This window comes from Bison bison, unplaced genomic scaffold (genome assembly GCF_000754665.1).
Source record: "Bison bison bison isolate TAMUID 2011002044 unplaced genomic scaffold, Bison_UMD1.0 scf7180017864472, whole genome shotgun sequence".
NCBI lineage: Eukaryota > Metazoa > Chordata > Mammalia > Artiodactyla > Bovidae > Bison > Bison bison.
In genome coordinates, this window is record NW_011495033.1 from 6550964 (window position 1) to 6566360 (window position 15397).

A 15397-nucleotide genomic window follows, 5' to 3' on the forward strand; every position below is an offset into this window, starting at 1 on the left:
CCTTCTTCCTACATGTACGTCTTGGCCTTTGTTGGCCTCTTGTAAGGTGGCTATTTTTGCTTCCTGAATCTTGTATTCCTAAGTATTTTATTCTTTTTGTTGAAATGGTGAATGGAATTGTTTCCTTAATTTCTCTATTTTCTCATTATTAGTGTATAGGAATGCAAGGGATTTCTGTGTGTTGATATACCTATGATGTCTCCCTTGCAGTTGCTCAGGTGGTTCTTTGTCCTGGCCATTACGGCAGCCTCTCAGTGCTGCAGCTGGGATAAACTCCAGACTGTAGCTGAGATGTCTCCTGAACGCCAGCTGAAGCCTCAGCAGGCAGTCTTTCCTCAAAACTGTGACCTCAGCATACTTCTGGGTCTACATGTCTGCCTCCTATCGTATTTAGGAGTGATTCTCATCTTTAAGGCTCACTGAGCATCCCTCTTTTGATTTCATAGTGTAGCTGTGCCTTTACTTGGCTTTAAATACACATATTTTATATCACTGGGGGATGTTCTGGAGTGGGAATGGGAGATTTAAGATTGTACTCCTAAGACTATCATATCTGAAATTCATAGGTTCTTTTTCACCTTTTCTATTTTTACATGAGTATTAGAAAACATAATCCAATCCTTGTAGCATGTCTTCTGTGCCAAAAAAACACACCAAGCATCTTGAGTTGAAAGTAAAATAAGCACAGAAACAGACGAAACGTGAGTAAGGATATGCACTTGCAAAATTCCTTGTCCCCGCCAAATCAAGTTGCTTATTCTCTTACTTCAACTGCTCTCCGTGGCTTCCTCTTTGTCTCATGATATTTTTTAGTTAGATAAATACACATTTTAGATAAATAATTCTTTCAGTTCAGCCCCATCCTATAGCTGCCCATTCCCACCCTGTCTTTCTAATACTCGACTTCTGCTGATCTTACGTAGCCGACAACACAAAAAGAAATACTACCATCGAGTACTTGCTGGAATTCTGAGTAATGACAAGGGATGAGTAGTCTTCCTATTAACATCATTTGACACTGAAATCAAGACAGAATGAACACATTCCTACTCTACAGCCTCAATAAAAAAGAAAAACCAAATTTAAAGAACAGCATGATCTCAATAAAGAAAATGATCAGTTTTGAGCATGACTTTCTGATCAATAAAAAATTGTCTCATTTTTCGAAGCTATTCTGCTATAAAGTTTTATTCATTCCAAGAGTCTCCAATTAGCCTGAATCCCTTTCACTTCTGCACACAAGTAGCTGAACACTGGTGGAGAAGAAAAGCTGACGCTGAGGGGGAGGGGGGTCTCACTATACACTTACAATCTCAAACCTCAAATGGGTGCTCAGGTCTTCCTGGTAGCAAAACCACTGGGAGAGAGTGGGAAAGCTCTCCTGCTCTCTAAAATGAGTATTTCTGTTTCCTTGTCAACCCCCCTCACCACCTCTCTTGATCCTCACTCTCAGGCTCACGACCTTGCCTCATACTTCAAGAAGAAATAGAAGCAATCAGACAGGAGCATTTTCATTGGTGCTATCAGTCGGCCTTCGAGGCTTCCTGCCTTGGTTTTCATATTCTTTGCCTTTCGTCCTGTTGCTAGGGGAGAAGGATCCCTGCTCCCATCTAAAGCTGACCAACCTTCCACTTGTGCTGGGATTTCATTCCTTGCCTTCTCAAGGAGGTTATTATTTCAGTTACCACCCTCCCTTCTGTGTGGCTGGTTTCTCTCTCTGTTCTGAATCATCGCCACCTGCATTTTGAACATTTTCTAGAGTCTCCTTGACTTCACATTCCACTCTGGCTGATGCTTCCATTCTTCTCTGTTCTCTGTTCACAACACACATCCTTGAGCTGTCCGTGGACATTCAACTCCTCACTTCACTTTCCCATCCTGCTCAAATGGGGCTCTGACCAGCTCTTTCTCCTCTGACTTCTGTGCTGCCTGGTCTAATGGTTAAGCTTCTGCTTTTCTCTTACTGGATGGCATAGTAATATTTAATATAATTGTACTTCTCTTCTTGAAATGCCATCTTCCCTTGGCATCTGTGACCTAACCCTCTTCTGATATTTCTTCTCTCTCATTGGTCACTTCTTCTCTTCTCTTTGCTGGTTCTTTCATGTCAGACCACAAACCTAAATGTTGGCATGGGCCTTCTCTTCTTTTTCTATCAAGTCCCAAGACTTTATATATAATCTATGTATCAGTAGACCTTCCCTGGTGGCTCAGAGGTTAAAGCGTCTGCCTGCAATGCAGGAGACCTGGGTTCGATCCCTGGGTTGGGAAGATCCCCTGGAGAAGGAAATGGCAACCCACTCCAGTATTCTTACCTGGAGAATCCCATGGACGGAGGAGCCTGGTGGGCTACAGTCCACGGGTTCGCAAAGAGTCGGGCACGACTGAGCGACTTCACTTACTTACCTACTTATGTATCAGTAACCCCAAACTTCCTATTTCCAGCCTGGAAGTCTTCACAGAACTACAGATTTATATGTCTAGTAGATTATTTAGTATTTCTACCTAGGCATTTAGAACCATTTCAAACCTAACATAGTCAAGAGACAAATCTTGATTCCATCTTTGCCCTAGTTCCGTGTCCCCCTCTTCACACTTCTCTTCCCCAATCTTTCTTATCTCAGAAAATGGTACCATGCTGATCCAGATGCTCAAGCAAAAATCTACATGTTACCCTTCATCCCTCTCTACTCCTCTCTCATTGAGTCAATCCATCAGCAAGTCTTGTCTACTTTCCCCCAAAACCTATCCTAGTGGACCTATCAGTCCACTACTCTTGGATCTACAATAATTCCTTGTTCAAGGAACTCTCACTGAGCTGCCTCTCCTGGATTCCTGCAATAGCATCTCTAAATGTCTCCTTGCTTCCTATTCACACAGCAGCCACAGTGATCTCTTAAAACATCCATAAGATTGTGTGGCTTCCTGCATAAAATCCACCAATGGTTTTCTACCACCCTTGGCCAAAATCTAAACTGTTTAGTCTGGATGACAACGTGCAACATGATCTGGCCCCCGTCCATCTCTCTGATCTCAACCCACACCACTGCCCTGTTGCTCAGCATCCTCCAACCATACTAGATGATGTTTGGTACCTAAAACAAGACACTTATTTCTGCAAGGGCGACTTTTCTCCACTGTTTCCTCTGCTTCACCTGCTCTTTTTCTTTGACTTTTGTATGGCTGACTCCTTACATTCATTACTATCTACGTAGAGACTCCTCACCAACCAATATTTTATGTGTTTATTCATTCATATTTTTGTGAAATCTGTAGTCTACAACATAGGAAATGTTGAATAAATATTTTAAAATAAATGAAAAGATGGGATTTAAAACAGTATTTTTAAGATCTCAGGTGTCAACTAGTATTATTGTTACCAATAATAAATAACAATAGCAATGACACCTTATATTGAGTGATTACTATATGCCAGGTTCCCATTCTAGGTGTTTATTTTATAAATGTTACCTCATTTCAGCCCCAGCAGCCTTATCAAGTAATTACTATTATTATTCCCATTTAAAAAATTAATTTTCTCCATTCTACACATAGGAAACAGAGGCAACTGGAAAGTTATATGATTTTCCCAAGGTCAAAAGTCCCGGTCAAAGCCAGGATTCAATCAGGTAGACTAATTTTAGGGCTTCCATGATGATCTACTTAGTATCTTTTTATTATGATAGTCACTAATATCAGTAATGATAAGCAGCATTAACTGAACTTCTACTATGTGCCAGGCACCTAGGCTTTCCACTTTGGTTAATTTAATTCTCACAACACAAGCCTTATAAGGTAGCATTACTATACTCATTTTGCCAATGCAGAAACAAAGAAGTTAAATTTCTAGCTCCAGGTCATGCAACAGACGTGTGGTAGAGCCAGGATTCCAGCCCACCTGTGACTCTAAATCCTTGTTTTTTCTCCTATACTACATGCTTATATTTTCCCAATGAGGAATTCATTTTTTCCCCATGGTCCATAAACCACAAACTCAAGGGGTCTCCTGCCAATTCTAGGAACGTCTTTCATATTTGTAGTTTCCTCAACTCTTCTGTTCACTCAACAAATATTTAGACCGCCTGATACGAGCTGATGCATTGCTTAACATAGGGAGGGCTCTGTAAGTCTCAGTGTGCTATCGGGTTTCTCTGTTTCATCTGTTCTCACCTGTGAAGAAACTTCTCGTAGGTCTGGCGGAAGGCAAAGCCTGCCCGACGCACCCTCACGTTTTCTAGGAGTCCAAGATACTCTACTTGATGCCGGCAGCGTTCATCATCAAAGATCTGTGGGGATTTCATGTCGTTGGGCTTGATGCAACGTACATAATATGGTTCCTAAAGAAATAAACCAGCAAATGGTAAGCTTCAGTGGAGAAAAATCTCAGACTACAGACACTAACATGAAAAGGAACGCATTTGAGTCAGTTCTAATGAGATGGATGAACCTAGAGCCTATAATACAGAGCGAAGAAAGTCAGAAAGAGAAAAACAAATATCATATATTAATGCATATATATCTTCCCTGGTGGCTCAGAGGTTAAAGCATCTGCCTCCAATGCGGGATACCTGGCTTTGATCCCTGGGTCAGGAAGATCCCCTGGAGAAGGAAATGGCAACCCACTCCAGTATTCTTGCCTGGAGAATCCCATGGAAGGAGGAGCCTGGTGGGCTACAGTCCACAGGGTCACAAAGAGTCGGATAGGACTGAGCGACTTCACTTTCACTTTCTTCCAACGCATATATATGGAATCTAGAAAGATGATACTGATGAACCTCTTTGCAGGGCAGCAGTGGAGACGCAGACAGACAGAACAGACTCATGGACACAGTAGGGGAAGGAGAGGGTGGGATGAATTGAGAGAAGAGCATGGAAACACACACATCACCACATGTAAAAGAGACAGCCAGTGGGAATGTGCTGTATGACGCGGGGAGCTCAAATCTGGTGCTCTGTGACAACCTAGAGGGGTGGGATGGGGAGGGAGGTGGGACGGAGGTCCAGGAGGGAGGGGACATAGGCATACCTATGGCTGGCTCATGTTGGTGTCTGGCAGAAACCAACACAATACGGTAAAGCAATTATCCTCCAATTAAAAGTAAATACAATTTTTAAAAAAAGACACTATGACTAACATGTAATTAGTGTTAACTGTGTCAAATTAAGCTTTGTGACTCTAATTTCTCAGGCACAGACTTGTGAAAAATTCTTCCTTTCTCTTCAATTTACGCTTGGAAGTTCTCAGGCATTCTGCTACATTTTTGTATTATTATGTTTTAGGATTCATCGGGAAGAGTAGAAGTGGAATAAAACTAGCGTGTAAGTAATTGAGACAAGTAAACATCAAGTTTTTGTGTATTTACAGAAACATGATTAAAAGTAACAGAAGTAATTTAATAGACAGAGTCAGAAACTATGATAAAGACGCATTGCAATGAAGAATATAAAATATTAGGCTCAGCTCTGGCACATAGATGTGCTGGATTCAGCTTTGAATCATTACAGTCCTTCAAACTGGAATAGTTTCTTTGGAATATCACTGTTTTTAGATGCTTAAATGGAGCAAAAGAAATCTAGACAAAGATTATATACAAAAATGGGCCTCCAATTACTTCCATAAATAGTTTTGCAAATATACTGTTTGGAACAAGATAAAAGTTAATCAGATATACAAGAAGCCAAGATAACATGAATTAGAAATAGCAAAACAATATACAAAATAAAAAGATCTGCAGGGGTCCAGATGTTGGGATTAGCAGATAGAAATATCAAAACAACTATATTTAGCATGTTCAAGATGACAAAAGGCAATATTAAGAATGTTTTAAAGAACCAGAACTATAAAAAAGAACCAAACCAAAGAGAAGACCAAGGACTTAAAGATGCAATAGTAGAAATTAAGAACTCAGTGGACCAATAGAAGAGTACATTGGAAATAGTTCAAGAAAAAAATAGTAAACTAGAAGGAAAGTGAGAAGAATTTTCACAGAATGGATCATGGAGAGACAAAAAGACAGAAAATAAAGAAGAGAGGTTAAGAGGCATAGAAGACACACAGTGAGATGCTTTAATTAACTGGAGTCCTACGGAGAGGAGACAGAAGGGACAGAAGCAATATTTGAAGAGCTAATAGTCAAAGACTTGGCAAAACTGATGAATATCAATCAAGCTGGAACAAACTGAAAAAGTGCTACAAACTGCAAGCAAGATTAAAAAAAAGGTACATCAGTAAGACTTCTGAAAACCAAAGAAGAGGAGCCAGAAGAAAAAAGACTTATTACCTAAAGGAGCAACAGTCTAATAGCTGACTTCTCAAAAGAAACTACGGAATACAGAAGACAAATGAATATTATGCTTGAAATGCTGAAAGGCTGTCAGTGCAGAATTTTACACCCTAGCAAAACTATTCTTCAAGATGGAAAACATGTAGACTATTTCCAGGTAAACAAAAACAGAGAATTTGTCAACATCAGGCCTCACATACAAGAGGAGAAAATTCAAACAGAAGAAAAATGGCCCAAGATGAAGGTCAAAAAAGAAGGGATAAATGAGGAAATCCAAACAGATATTAACAGTACTTAGCATTAATAATGGTGATGGTGATGTCATCATCTTCGACTTAGAATTATATACGAACATATTGTATATATTTACATGTATACATAAATGAAATAAGTATTTGTAAGTACATGACTAAAACAGCACATAAGTTGGGAGGAAGACAAATGGAATTAAGATGTTTTATGGACCTTGCATTGTCCAGGAAGGAGATAAAAACACCAAATAATATTAGATATTTATAATCAATAATGACACCGTAATAATTTGAGTAACCGCTGAAACAGTATTATGGTGTAAATCTTCCAAAATAATAAAGTCAATAAATGTAGTAATAAAATATCATTGTCATACTAGTGGTTGAGGGGTGGTACAAGGAAAGGATGCCTCTCTAGGTCTAACTAAACATTCTGACTCAAAAGATTTACAGCCCACACTTGGCAGGAGTCTACTCAGAAGGACAAGAACATGGCTTGCCAGCAGGCAGTGTCAAGGTCATGTGGCAGCCCATACAGCAGTCAGGTGATAGCTTAGGCACGAGGTGAGGTCCGTATCAGACAGATGTAGGAAGTGCCCTTGATTTAAAAGCCTCACGCCCCATAGGATTCAATATCTCTCACAGCAAATCTAAAAATACAGCTTCCAGGGTCCTTGAAAGGGACATGCCTAATACATGAGTCACCACACTCAGGAAGCCAGAAGTATGACATTCCCACCAGACATTTCTCATTTTCCCAGTGCAGGTACACTTTATCAATAGGGGTAATTTTTACCTTAAGTGATGTTGCCTAGTAATATGGTTGATGTACATCATGCATTTAACAGGGGAACAGAGCTAGAAATTTAACTGAGGTTATCAGGCAGAAGGAATAGAATTTTGCTTACCTTTCACCCACAGTAATCAATCAAAAAGGTTAGAAAGGGAAGAAAAAGAAATAGAGAAGAGACAAATAGAAAGCACTAAGGAGATGGTCAATTTGTAAACAACATACAGTAGCTATGTTAAGAGTAAATGCAATAAATGATTTATTCAAAGGACAAAGATGGTCAAAATGGATAAAAAGCCAAAACTACCTCTGTATGCTATTTATGAGTCATACCTGAAGCATAAAGTCATGGAAAGACTGAAAGTTTTAAGGACAGACCATGCAAACCCTAGTCAAAAAAAGAGCTAGTTTTAACAATTTTATTCCTGCAAAAGTGACTTTAAGGCAAAAATCAATACAGAAATAAAGATTTCATAGTGATAAATGACTCACACGCTAGGAAGATATAATAGTTCTAAGTTGAATAAGCTTAATAAATTCACAAAATATTTAAAGCAAAAATGGAAGGCATATTAAGAAGCAGGCAAATTCAGAATTACAGTAGGTTTTATCACATTTCAGCACTGACAAAACAAAGTAATTTTAAGAATGCGGAAACGCTGGACACTAATATGATGCAGACTTGACCTAACGACTGTGTACAGACTATTAAGTGCAAATAATTCTAATACATAAAGAAAACTTACATCTCTAAGGGCTGAAATCACACAGAGTATATCCTCTGATCAAATGAGATTAAGTTAGAAATCAAGAGAAAGAAGATAATTAGAGAATCTTAAGATGATTGCAAATTAAGAAATATACTTCTAAATTATCCTTGGGTCAAAAAGAAAATTACAGTGTGAATTAGAAAATATTTTGAACTCAATAATTTATGCAATCATGTGGGCAAGGCAATCTTAGTACAAGGTATCATTTGAGTCATGTAAATAACTTTACTAAACAGAAACCAGTTGAATGGAATTTTACCAGTGTTGACTGATTATGCCCAGAAAGGGGTAACACTCACACCCATCTAAGGGGTGGGGAATGCCCTTTCATCCTGGTTAGTAATATAAAAACCTTCAGATAAGGAATCCAGTGCAAATGCTTTCTCTATATTTCATCAGCATTCTGTTTCAATTTATAAATGCCGCCTCCTCTCTCCTTATAAATATCCAGACTGACTCAACCTAACAAATCCTAAATTTGACAAATTCCAAGCATCTTATTAAGGTTAAGTCACAAAAGTTAATAGTGATCTTATCATCTGGCACTTTTAAACCTTTTTCTCCCTATATTTTATGAGAAAAACATCCTTCGACAAAGTACGTGTTTGCTGAATCATTTCAGTCATGTCCGACTCTTTGAGACTCTACGGACTGTAGCCTGCCAGGCTCCTCTGTCCATGGGATTCTCCAGGCAAGAACACTGGAGCAGGTTGCCATTCCCTCCTCCAGGGGATCTTCCCGACCCAGGGATCGAACCTGCGTCTCTTGCATCTCCTGTATTGGCAGGAGGGTTCTTTACCACTAGTGCCACCTGGGAAGCCCTTGCCAAAGTACACCAATCAGTATATATATTAGCCAGAAGATCCTGGATTTAGATATTCATTTACTTAGCCTGTGTTGAACAGTATCAAATAGAGCCAATGGCAAATTAAAGTTCTTTTAATAATTTACTGACCACCTGTTCAGAGTGCTTTATGAGGTATCAGTGAAAGTCACTCAGTCGTGTCTGACTCTTTGCGACCCCATGGACTGTACAGTCCATGGACTTCTCCAGGCCAGAATACTGGAGTGGGTAGCCATTTCTTTTTCTGGGAGATCTTCCCAAGCCAGGGATCAAACCCAGATCTTCCTCATTGCAGGTGGATTCTTTACCAGCTGAGCCACCAGGGAAGCCCATGAGGTATCAAGAGAGAGAGAAGATTAGTAGAAGTCATTCCTTAGATTCTAAAGACTTATAATCTAGGTGGCAATGAGACACGTGTTTAAAAATACTATGCGTTATAGTTAATAATACTATATTGTACATTTGAAAGTTGCTGAGAGATTCTTAAAAGTTCTTATCACAAGAAAAAGTTTATGTATGGTATAGATGTTAATTAGACTTATTGTGGTGATTATTTTGCAAAATATACAAATGTCAAGTCATTATGTTGTACACCTAAAATGGATAGTTATATGTCAATTATATGTCAATAAAATACACGAATAATTACAAATTTTTAAATAAAAAAAACCACCGTGTGAACTCAAAAAAGCAGAAGTTAGGGACCTTCACTTCCAGTGATGAAGGACTAGGCAATTCCTATCAACTTTCCTGAGAAAGTCACTAGGAAAAAAGCGCTATAAAATTATGGGGGGATGGGAGAAATCTTCATTGCATGAAGAGTTAATAACATAGCCAAGATGAGACAAAGACTAAAGTCCAGGGAGGATAAAGCTGGCCTTGAGGTCTGCTTCCATTTTCGAGGCAACTGTCTGCCGATCTATAGAGGCAGCCATGAGGCTCAGCACAGCTGCTGGCAGCCTTGAGGGGCCTGGGGGATGAAAGCTGGAGCCTGAGTCCTCAGACACAGGACTCCACTCTGGTCTGGAATCCTGAAAAGTTAAACTCGGGAGTTATAAGCTGAATGGAAAACAGGTTGGCACTTCCAGGGAAGGCAAACAGCTCACTGCTAAGCCCCTGTAGGTCCTGAAATTTGATTAAGGTGATTTCGGAATGTCAGAATTTGCCTGATACATCTTTTAAAACATAAACTTTCAACTTTTCTGTTAGGATTAGATGTCATTAATAAGTGGCAATGTATCTGTTGTTGTTCTGTCGCTGAGTCGTGTCTGACTCTTTGTGACCCCATAGACTGCAGCACGCCAGGCTTCCCTGTTCTTCACCATCTCCCTGAGATTGCTCAAACTCCTGTCCATTGAGTCAGTGATGCCATCCAACCATCTCATCCTCTGTCATCCCCTTCTCCTTCTGCCTTCAATCTTTCCCAGCATCAGGGTCTTTTCTAACGAGTCAGTTCTTCACACCAGGTAGCCAAAGTACTGGAGCTTCAGCTTCAGCTTCAGTCCTTCTCAGGATTGATTTCCCCTAGGATTGACTTGTTTGATCTCCTTGTTATCCAAGAGACTCTGAAGAGTCTTCTCCAACACCACAGCTCATAAGCATCAATTCTTTGGCGTTCAGCCTTCTTTATAGTCCAACTCTCACAGCCATACATGATTACTGGAAAAACCATAGCTTTGACTATATGGACCTTTGTTGACAAAGTAATGTCTCTGCTTTTTAATAATGCTGTCTAGGTTTGTCACAGCTTTTCTTCCAAGGAGCAAGCATCTTTTAATTTCGTGGCTGTAGTCACATCTGCAGTGATTCTGGAACCCAAGAAAATAAAGTCTGTCACTGTTTCCCCATCTATTTGCCATAAAGTGATGGGACTGGATGCCACGATCTTAGTTTTTTGAATGCTGAGTTTTAAGCCAACTTTTTCACTGTCCTCATTCACCTCCATCAAGAGGCTCTTTAGTTCTTCTTCACTTCTGCCATAAGAGTGATGTCATCTGTGTATCTGAGGTTACTGATTTCTCCCAGCAATCTTGATTCCAGCTTCAGCCCAGCATTTCACATGATGTGCTCTGCATATAAGTTAAATAAGCAGGGTGACAATATATAGCCTTGATGTACTCTTTTCCCAATTTTGAACCAGTCTGCTGTTGCATGTCTGGTTCTAACTGTTGCTTCTTTACCTGCATACAGGTTTCTCAGGAGGCAGGTAAGGTGGTCTGGTATTCCCATCTCTTTCATAATTTTCCACAGTTTGTTGTGATCTAGTGTAGTCAATGAAGAGGCAGATGTTTTTCTGAAATTCTCTTGCTTTTTCTATGATCCAACAGATGTTGGCAATTTGAACTCTGGTTCCTCTGCTTTTTCTAATGTGTCTGTATTCCTTTTCTTTAATTTGATTTGACAATTTTGTTCCATTTACATTCACTGTACTTATTAATATATTTGGATTTTTCTCTAACATCTTAATTTGTCCCAGCTTTCCTATGTTACTCTGTCTCCTCTTTGCTATGTTTTTTAGGACTGATGATTCTTTTCTCATTCTGACTTCCCCTACCCCCAACTACTAGCTTGTAAGTTAAAAACTCATTTCTATTATTTTAATGACTACACTAGAAAATTTTACATGTACTTATAATTCATGAGAGTTATAAGCTAATCAATACATTTATCCTTTTCCTGAACAACCAAGGACCTTAAACACTTGAAATATAATAACTCACCCTTCCAGTTTATATGCTATTGTGCTATTTAATTCTAACCTGCATTTTAAATCCAATATAATATTATTTTATAGAGTCAGTTGATTTATATGCATCTACATATTCACCAATTTCTTTGCTCTTCATTTTGCATTTCAGACTTTCATTTAGTAATCAGACATCCTCCTACCTGATATATATCCTTTAGCATTTCCTTTTTCTTTGCTTTGTATCTATTTTATTTTTTAAATTATAAAACTATGATAACACATTTATAGGAGACTTGGAAAATACAGAATAAAGTTACATATATATTTCCATATATATGTACGGAAATATATTTACATACATATAGTTCCACTTTATATTACAATTTTTTTAAGTAGATAAATTAAGATTTTTCAGTTGGAGTTTCAATATCAAACTCTCAGAAATTAATAGAATGAATGTACAGAGTAGTAGAAGAACATAGTAGACCTGAAAAGCATTATGAACCAATTCTACATAATTTAAGATTTATACTATGGTTTTTCCAGTAGTCCTGTATGGATGTGAGAGTTGCACCATAAAGAAGGTTGAGCACCAAAGAACTGATGCCTTCAAACTGTGGTGTTGGAGAAAATTCTTGAGAGTCCCTTGGACTGCAAGGAGGTCAAACCAGTCAATCCTTAAGGAAATCAACCTATTGATGATTATTCATTGGAAAGACTGATGCTGAAGTTCCAGTACTTTGGCTACCGATGTGAAGAGCCAACTCATTGAAAAAGACCCTGATTCTGGGAAAGATTGAAGACAGGAGGAGAAGGGGATGACAGAGGACTGACTCAATGGACAAGAGTTTGAGCAGGCTCTGGGAGATGTGGAGGACAGGGAAGGCTGGCGTGCTGCAGCCCCTGGGGTCACAAAGAGTTGGACTGAGCAACTGAACAACAAGATTTACATAATTTTCACACAACAGTAGGATATAAATTCTATTCAAGTTCCCACTGAATTTCCTTTAGTGTGGTTCTAACTCTGTTTTTATTTTTTCAGAAAGATTCTTTGTTGTTCATGAAAAATAAATTCCCTCAGTATAGAATTTTGATTTATTTTCTCTAGGCCTGTTACTCCTTCAAAGCTAATCTGCTTTTAAGGTATTTTCTTTGTCTTTGATATTCTGGGGTTTCACTAGAGGATTGGGGGCAGATTTCTTTTAATTTTTCTAACTTGGGATACACTGGACTTCCTGACTATCTCTTTCATCATTCTGGAAATTCTTTTTCTTTTTCTTCAAAAATCGCTCTGCCCATTCTCTCCTGTCCATGCACATCACACCTTTCCATTATATCTTCCATGTCTCTTAATATGTCTTTTATAAGTTTCATTTCTTGGACGAAGTGAAATTCTGGATAATTTCTTTGATTCTGTCTTTCATTTCCCTATTCTCTCTTCAGCTTTGTCTTAACCAATGTTAAATCTATCCACTGAATTTTACATTTTAATTATTTAGCTTTTATTTCTATCAATTACCTAGTCACTTGCTCTTAACTACTAGTTCTCGTATTTTTAGGACTTTCATCTCTTGAAATGCATTAAGCATTCTGGTAGTCTTTCTGATAATTCCGTATAAGACATTTTCATGACTCTGTGGTTTAGTCTCACCTCCCTTGTGTCCTGTCTTGCTTCTTTATATGTGTGGTCGTCCTTTACTATGAACTGCTTATTTTCCCTAGAATACCATCTGTGGAAGTTCTATTTCTTTAAGGTCTGGTATGAAGGTGGTTTCCTCTCCGCTCTCATCAGATGCCCAGGGGCAATACCAGACCTGGATGGACCACTTCAAATTGTTGGCTTCAGTCTTTTCAGGCCACCTAGGTTTGAGTTTGGACTGCAAATCTCATCAAAGCGGCTTATGATTATTAATTCTCAAGGGAGGTTCACTCACCCCACTTGGCTCAGTGCCAAACTCCAAGGCAGTTTTCCTTCCCGACAGTGAGGGATTATTTCCGGAGCTAGCCCTTAGAGGAGGCAACCCTCTAGAGACCTAGCATCGTGCAGCTGGTGTATACATACTTGTGAGTGTGCACGTGGTTTATAATCCCGTATGAGTCACCCTACTCTGAGCAGACCCTGGGCTTCCCTTCAAGGACCCAGTCTTGGACACCTATACTCAAAGGTACCCGCACTCAAAGGTACCCACACGCAAAGGTACCCACTTCAACAACTGCCCACAGGGTGAAAGTGGCATGGTGCTCTCCTCACTTTCCCTTCACTCAGTTAATTTCTGCCTTCCCTCGGCACCCGGCCTACACATTCCTTGCTTTCTTGTTAGTTCATGACTGTATTCAGGAAGTTGGTTTTTTATAATTTACCTAACTTTCTGGTTGTTTTCAGTTGGTATTAAAGGCCACTTTGTTCACCCTATTGCCATCAAATGCATTGCTGCTGCTGCTGCTAAGGCGCTTCAGTCATTGTCTAACTCTGTACGACCCCCATAGACGGCAGCTCACCAGGCTCCCCCGTCCCTGGGATTCTCCAGGCAAGAACACTGGAGTGGGTTGCCATTTCCTTCTCCAATGCATGAAAATGAAAAGTGAAAGTGAAGTCGCTCAGTCGTGCCCGACTCTTAGCGACCCCATGGACTGCAGCCTACCAGGCTCCTCCGTCCATGGGATTTTCCAGGCAACAGTACTGGAGTGGGGTGCCATCGCCTTCTCCCATCAAATGCATTACTCACATGTATTTTAAAAATCTTCATGTTTATGTTCCTAGGTGAAACTCACCTCTAATTTCATTTTTTTTACTGTTAACCTTGTACTAAGGTCATAGTAATCTCATAAAATAAATCGGGTAGTGGCTTCTCTTCTTCCCATCCTCCAAAACCATGTATGTATGATAGGAATTACTGGCTCCTTGAAGGATTTATAAAACTTATCTATAAAACCATCCGGGCCTGAAGTTCTTGGCAGAGTTGGAAGAAGGCAGACTTCTGATTAGTGATTCAGAATCTCTAAGGTTACTGATTCATTCAGGGTTTCTATTTCTTCTTGAGTGAATTTTGATAACATTATTCTAGAAAACTAGTGCTTCCCAGGTCGTGCTAGTAAAGAATCCTCCTGCCGATGCAGGAGACACAAGAGATTCGCGTTCAATCTCTGAGTTGGGAAGACCTCTTGGAGTTGGAAGTGGCACCCCACCCCAGTATTCTTGCCTAGAAAATTCTATGGGCAGAGGAGCCTGGCAGGCTACAGTACATGGGGCTGCAAAGAGTTGGACACGACTGAGCACACACACACATTCTATTATTAGAAAACTAATTTTGAAGATTCATTGGCATATAGCTGTTTGTAATACTCTGATGCTTTTTTTTTTTACTCTTTTTTTTTTTAACTCTGATGCTTTAAAAAATCTCTGTAATATAGAGGTTGTAACCTATTTTCATTCTGAATATTGTTTTCTCTCTTTAAAATCAATTTTTTAAAGGTCTAATTAATTTTTTGATCTATTACTTTTAGTTTTTGCTATTTAAAAATTATTTTCTCACTTTCTTTAGATTTTCCTTGGATTCCCTTTACTGACTTCTTGAATTGTATCTTATGTCATTTACTTTTGATCTTCTTTTTCTTTGTTTGTTTTTAATAAAGGCATAACAAGTGGGCCACTTTAGGAGTATTCTACTGATTCTGATAAATTCTTTGTCACGCAGTTTCACATATTTTGTAGTTTCCATTCAGATTTCTTCTTCAACCTGTGAGTTATTTAGGAGAACACTTTTTTAAA

General features: G+C 39.1%; 1 protein-coding gene across 1 annotated transcript in view; it reads right to left on the minus strand.

The window, feature by feature from the left end:
• MYO1D (myosin ID) overlaps window positions 1-15397 on the minus strand; it is a 254685-nt gene that overhangs the window by 193432 nt on the left and 45856 nt on the right. Inside the window, exon 14 of the mRNA XM_010861705.1 lies at window positions 4171-4337. Within this exon, the coding sequence (XP_010860007.1) occupies window positions 4171-4337 (167 nt within the window). The remainder of the gene's footprint in view (window positions 1-4170; window positions 4338-15397) is intronic.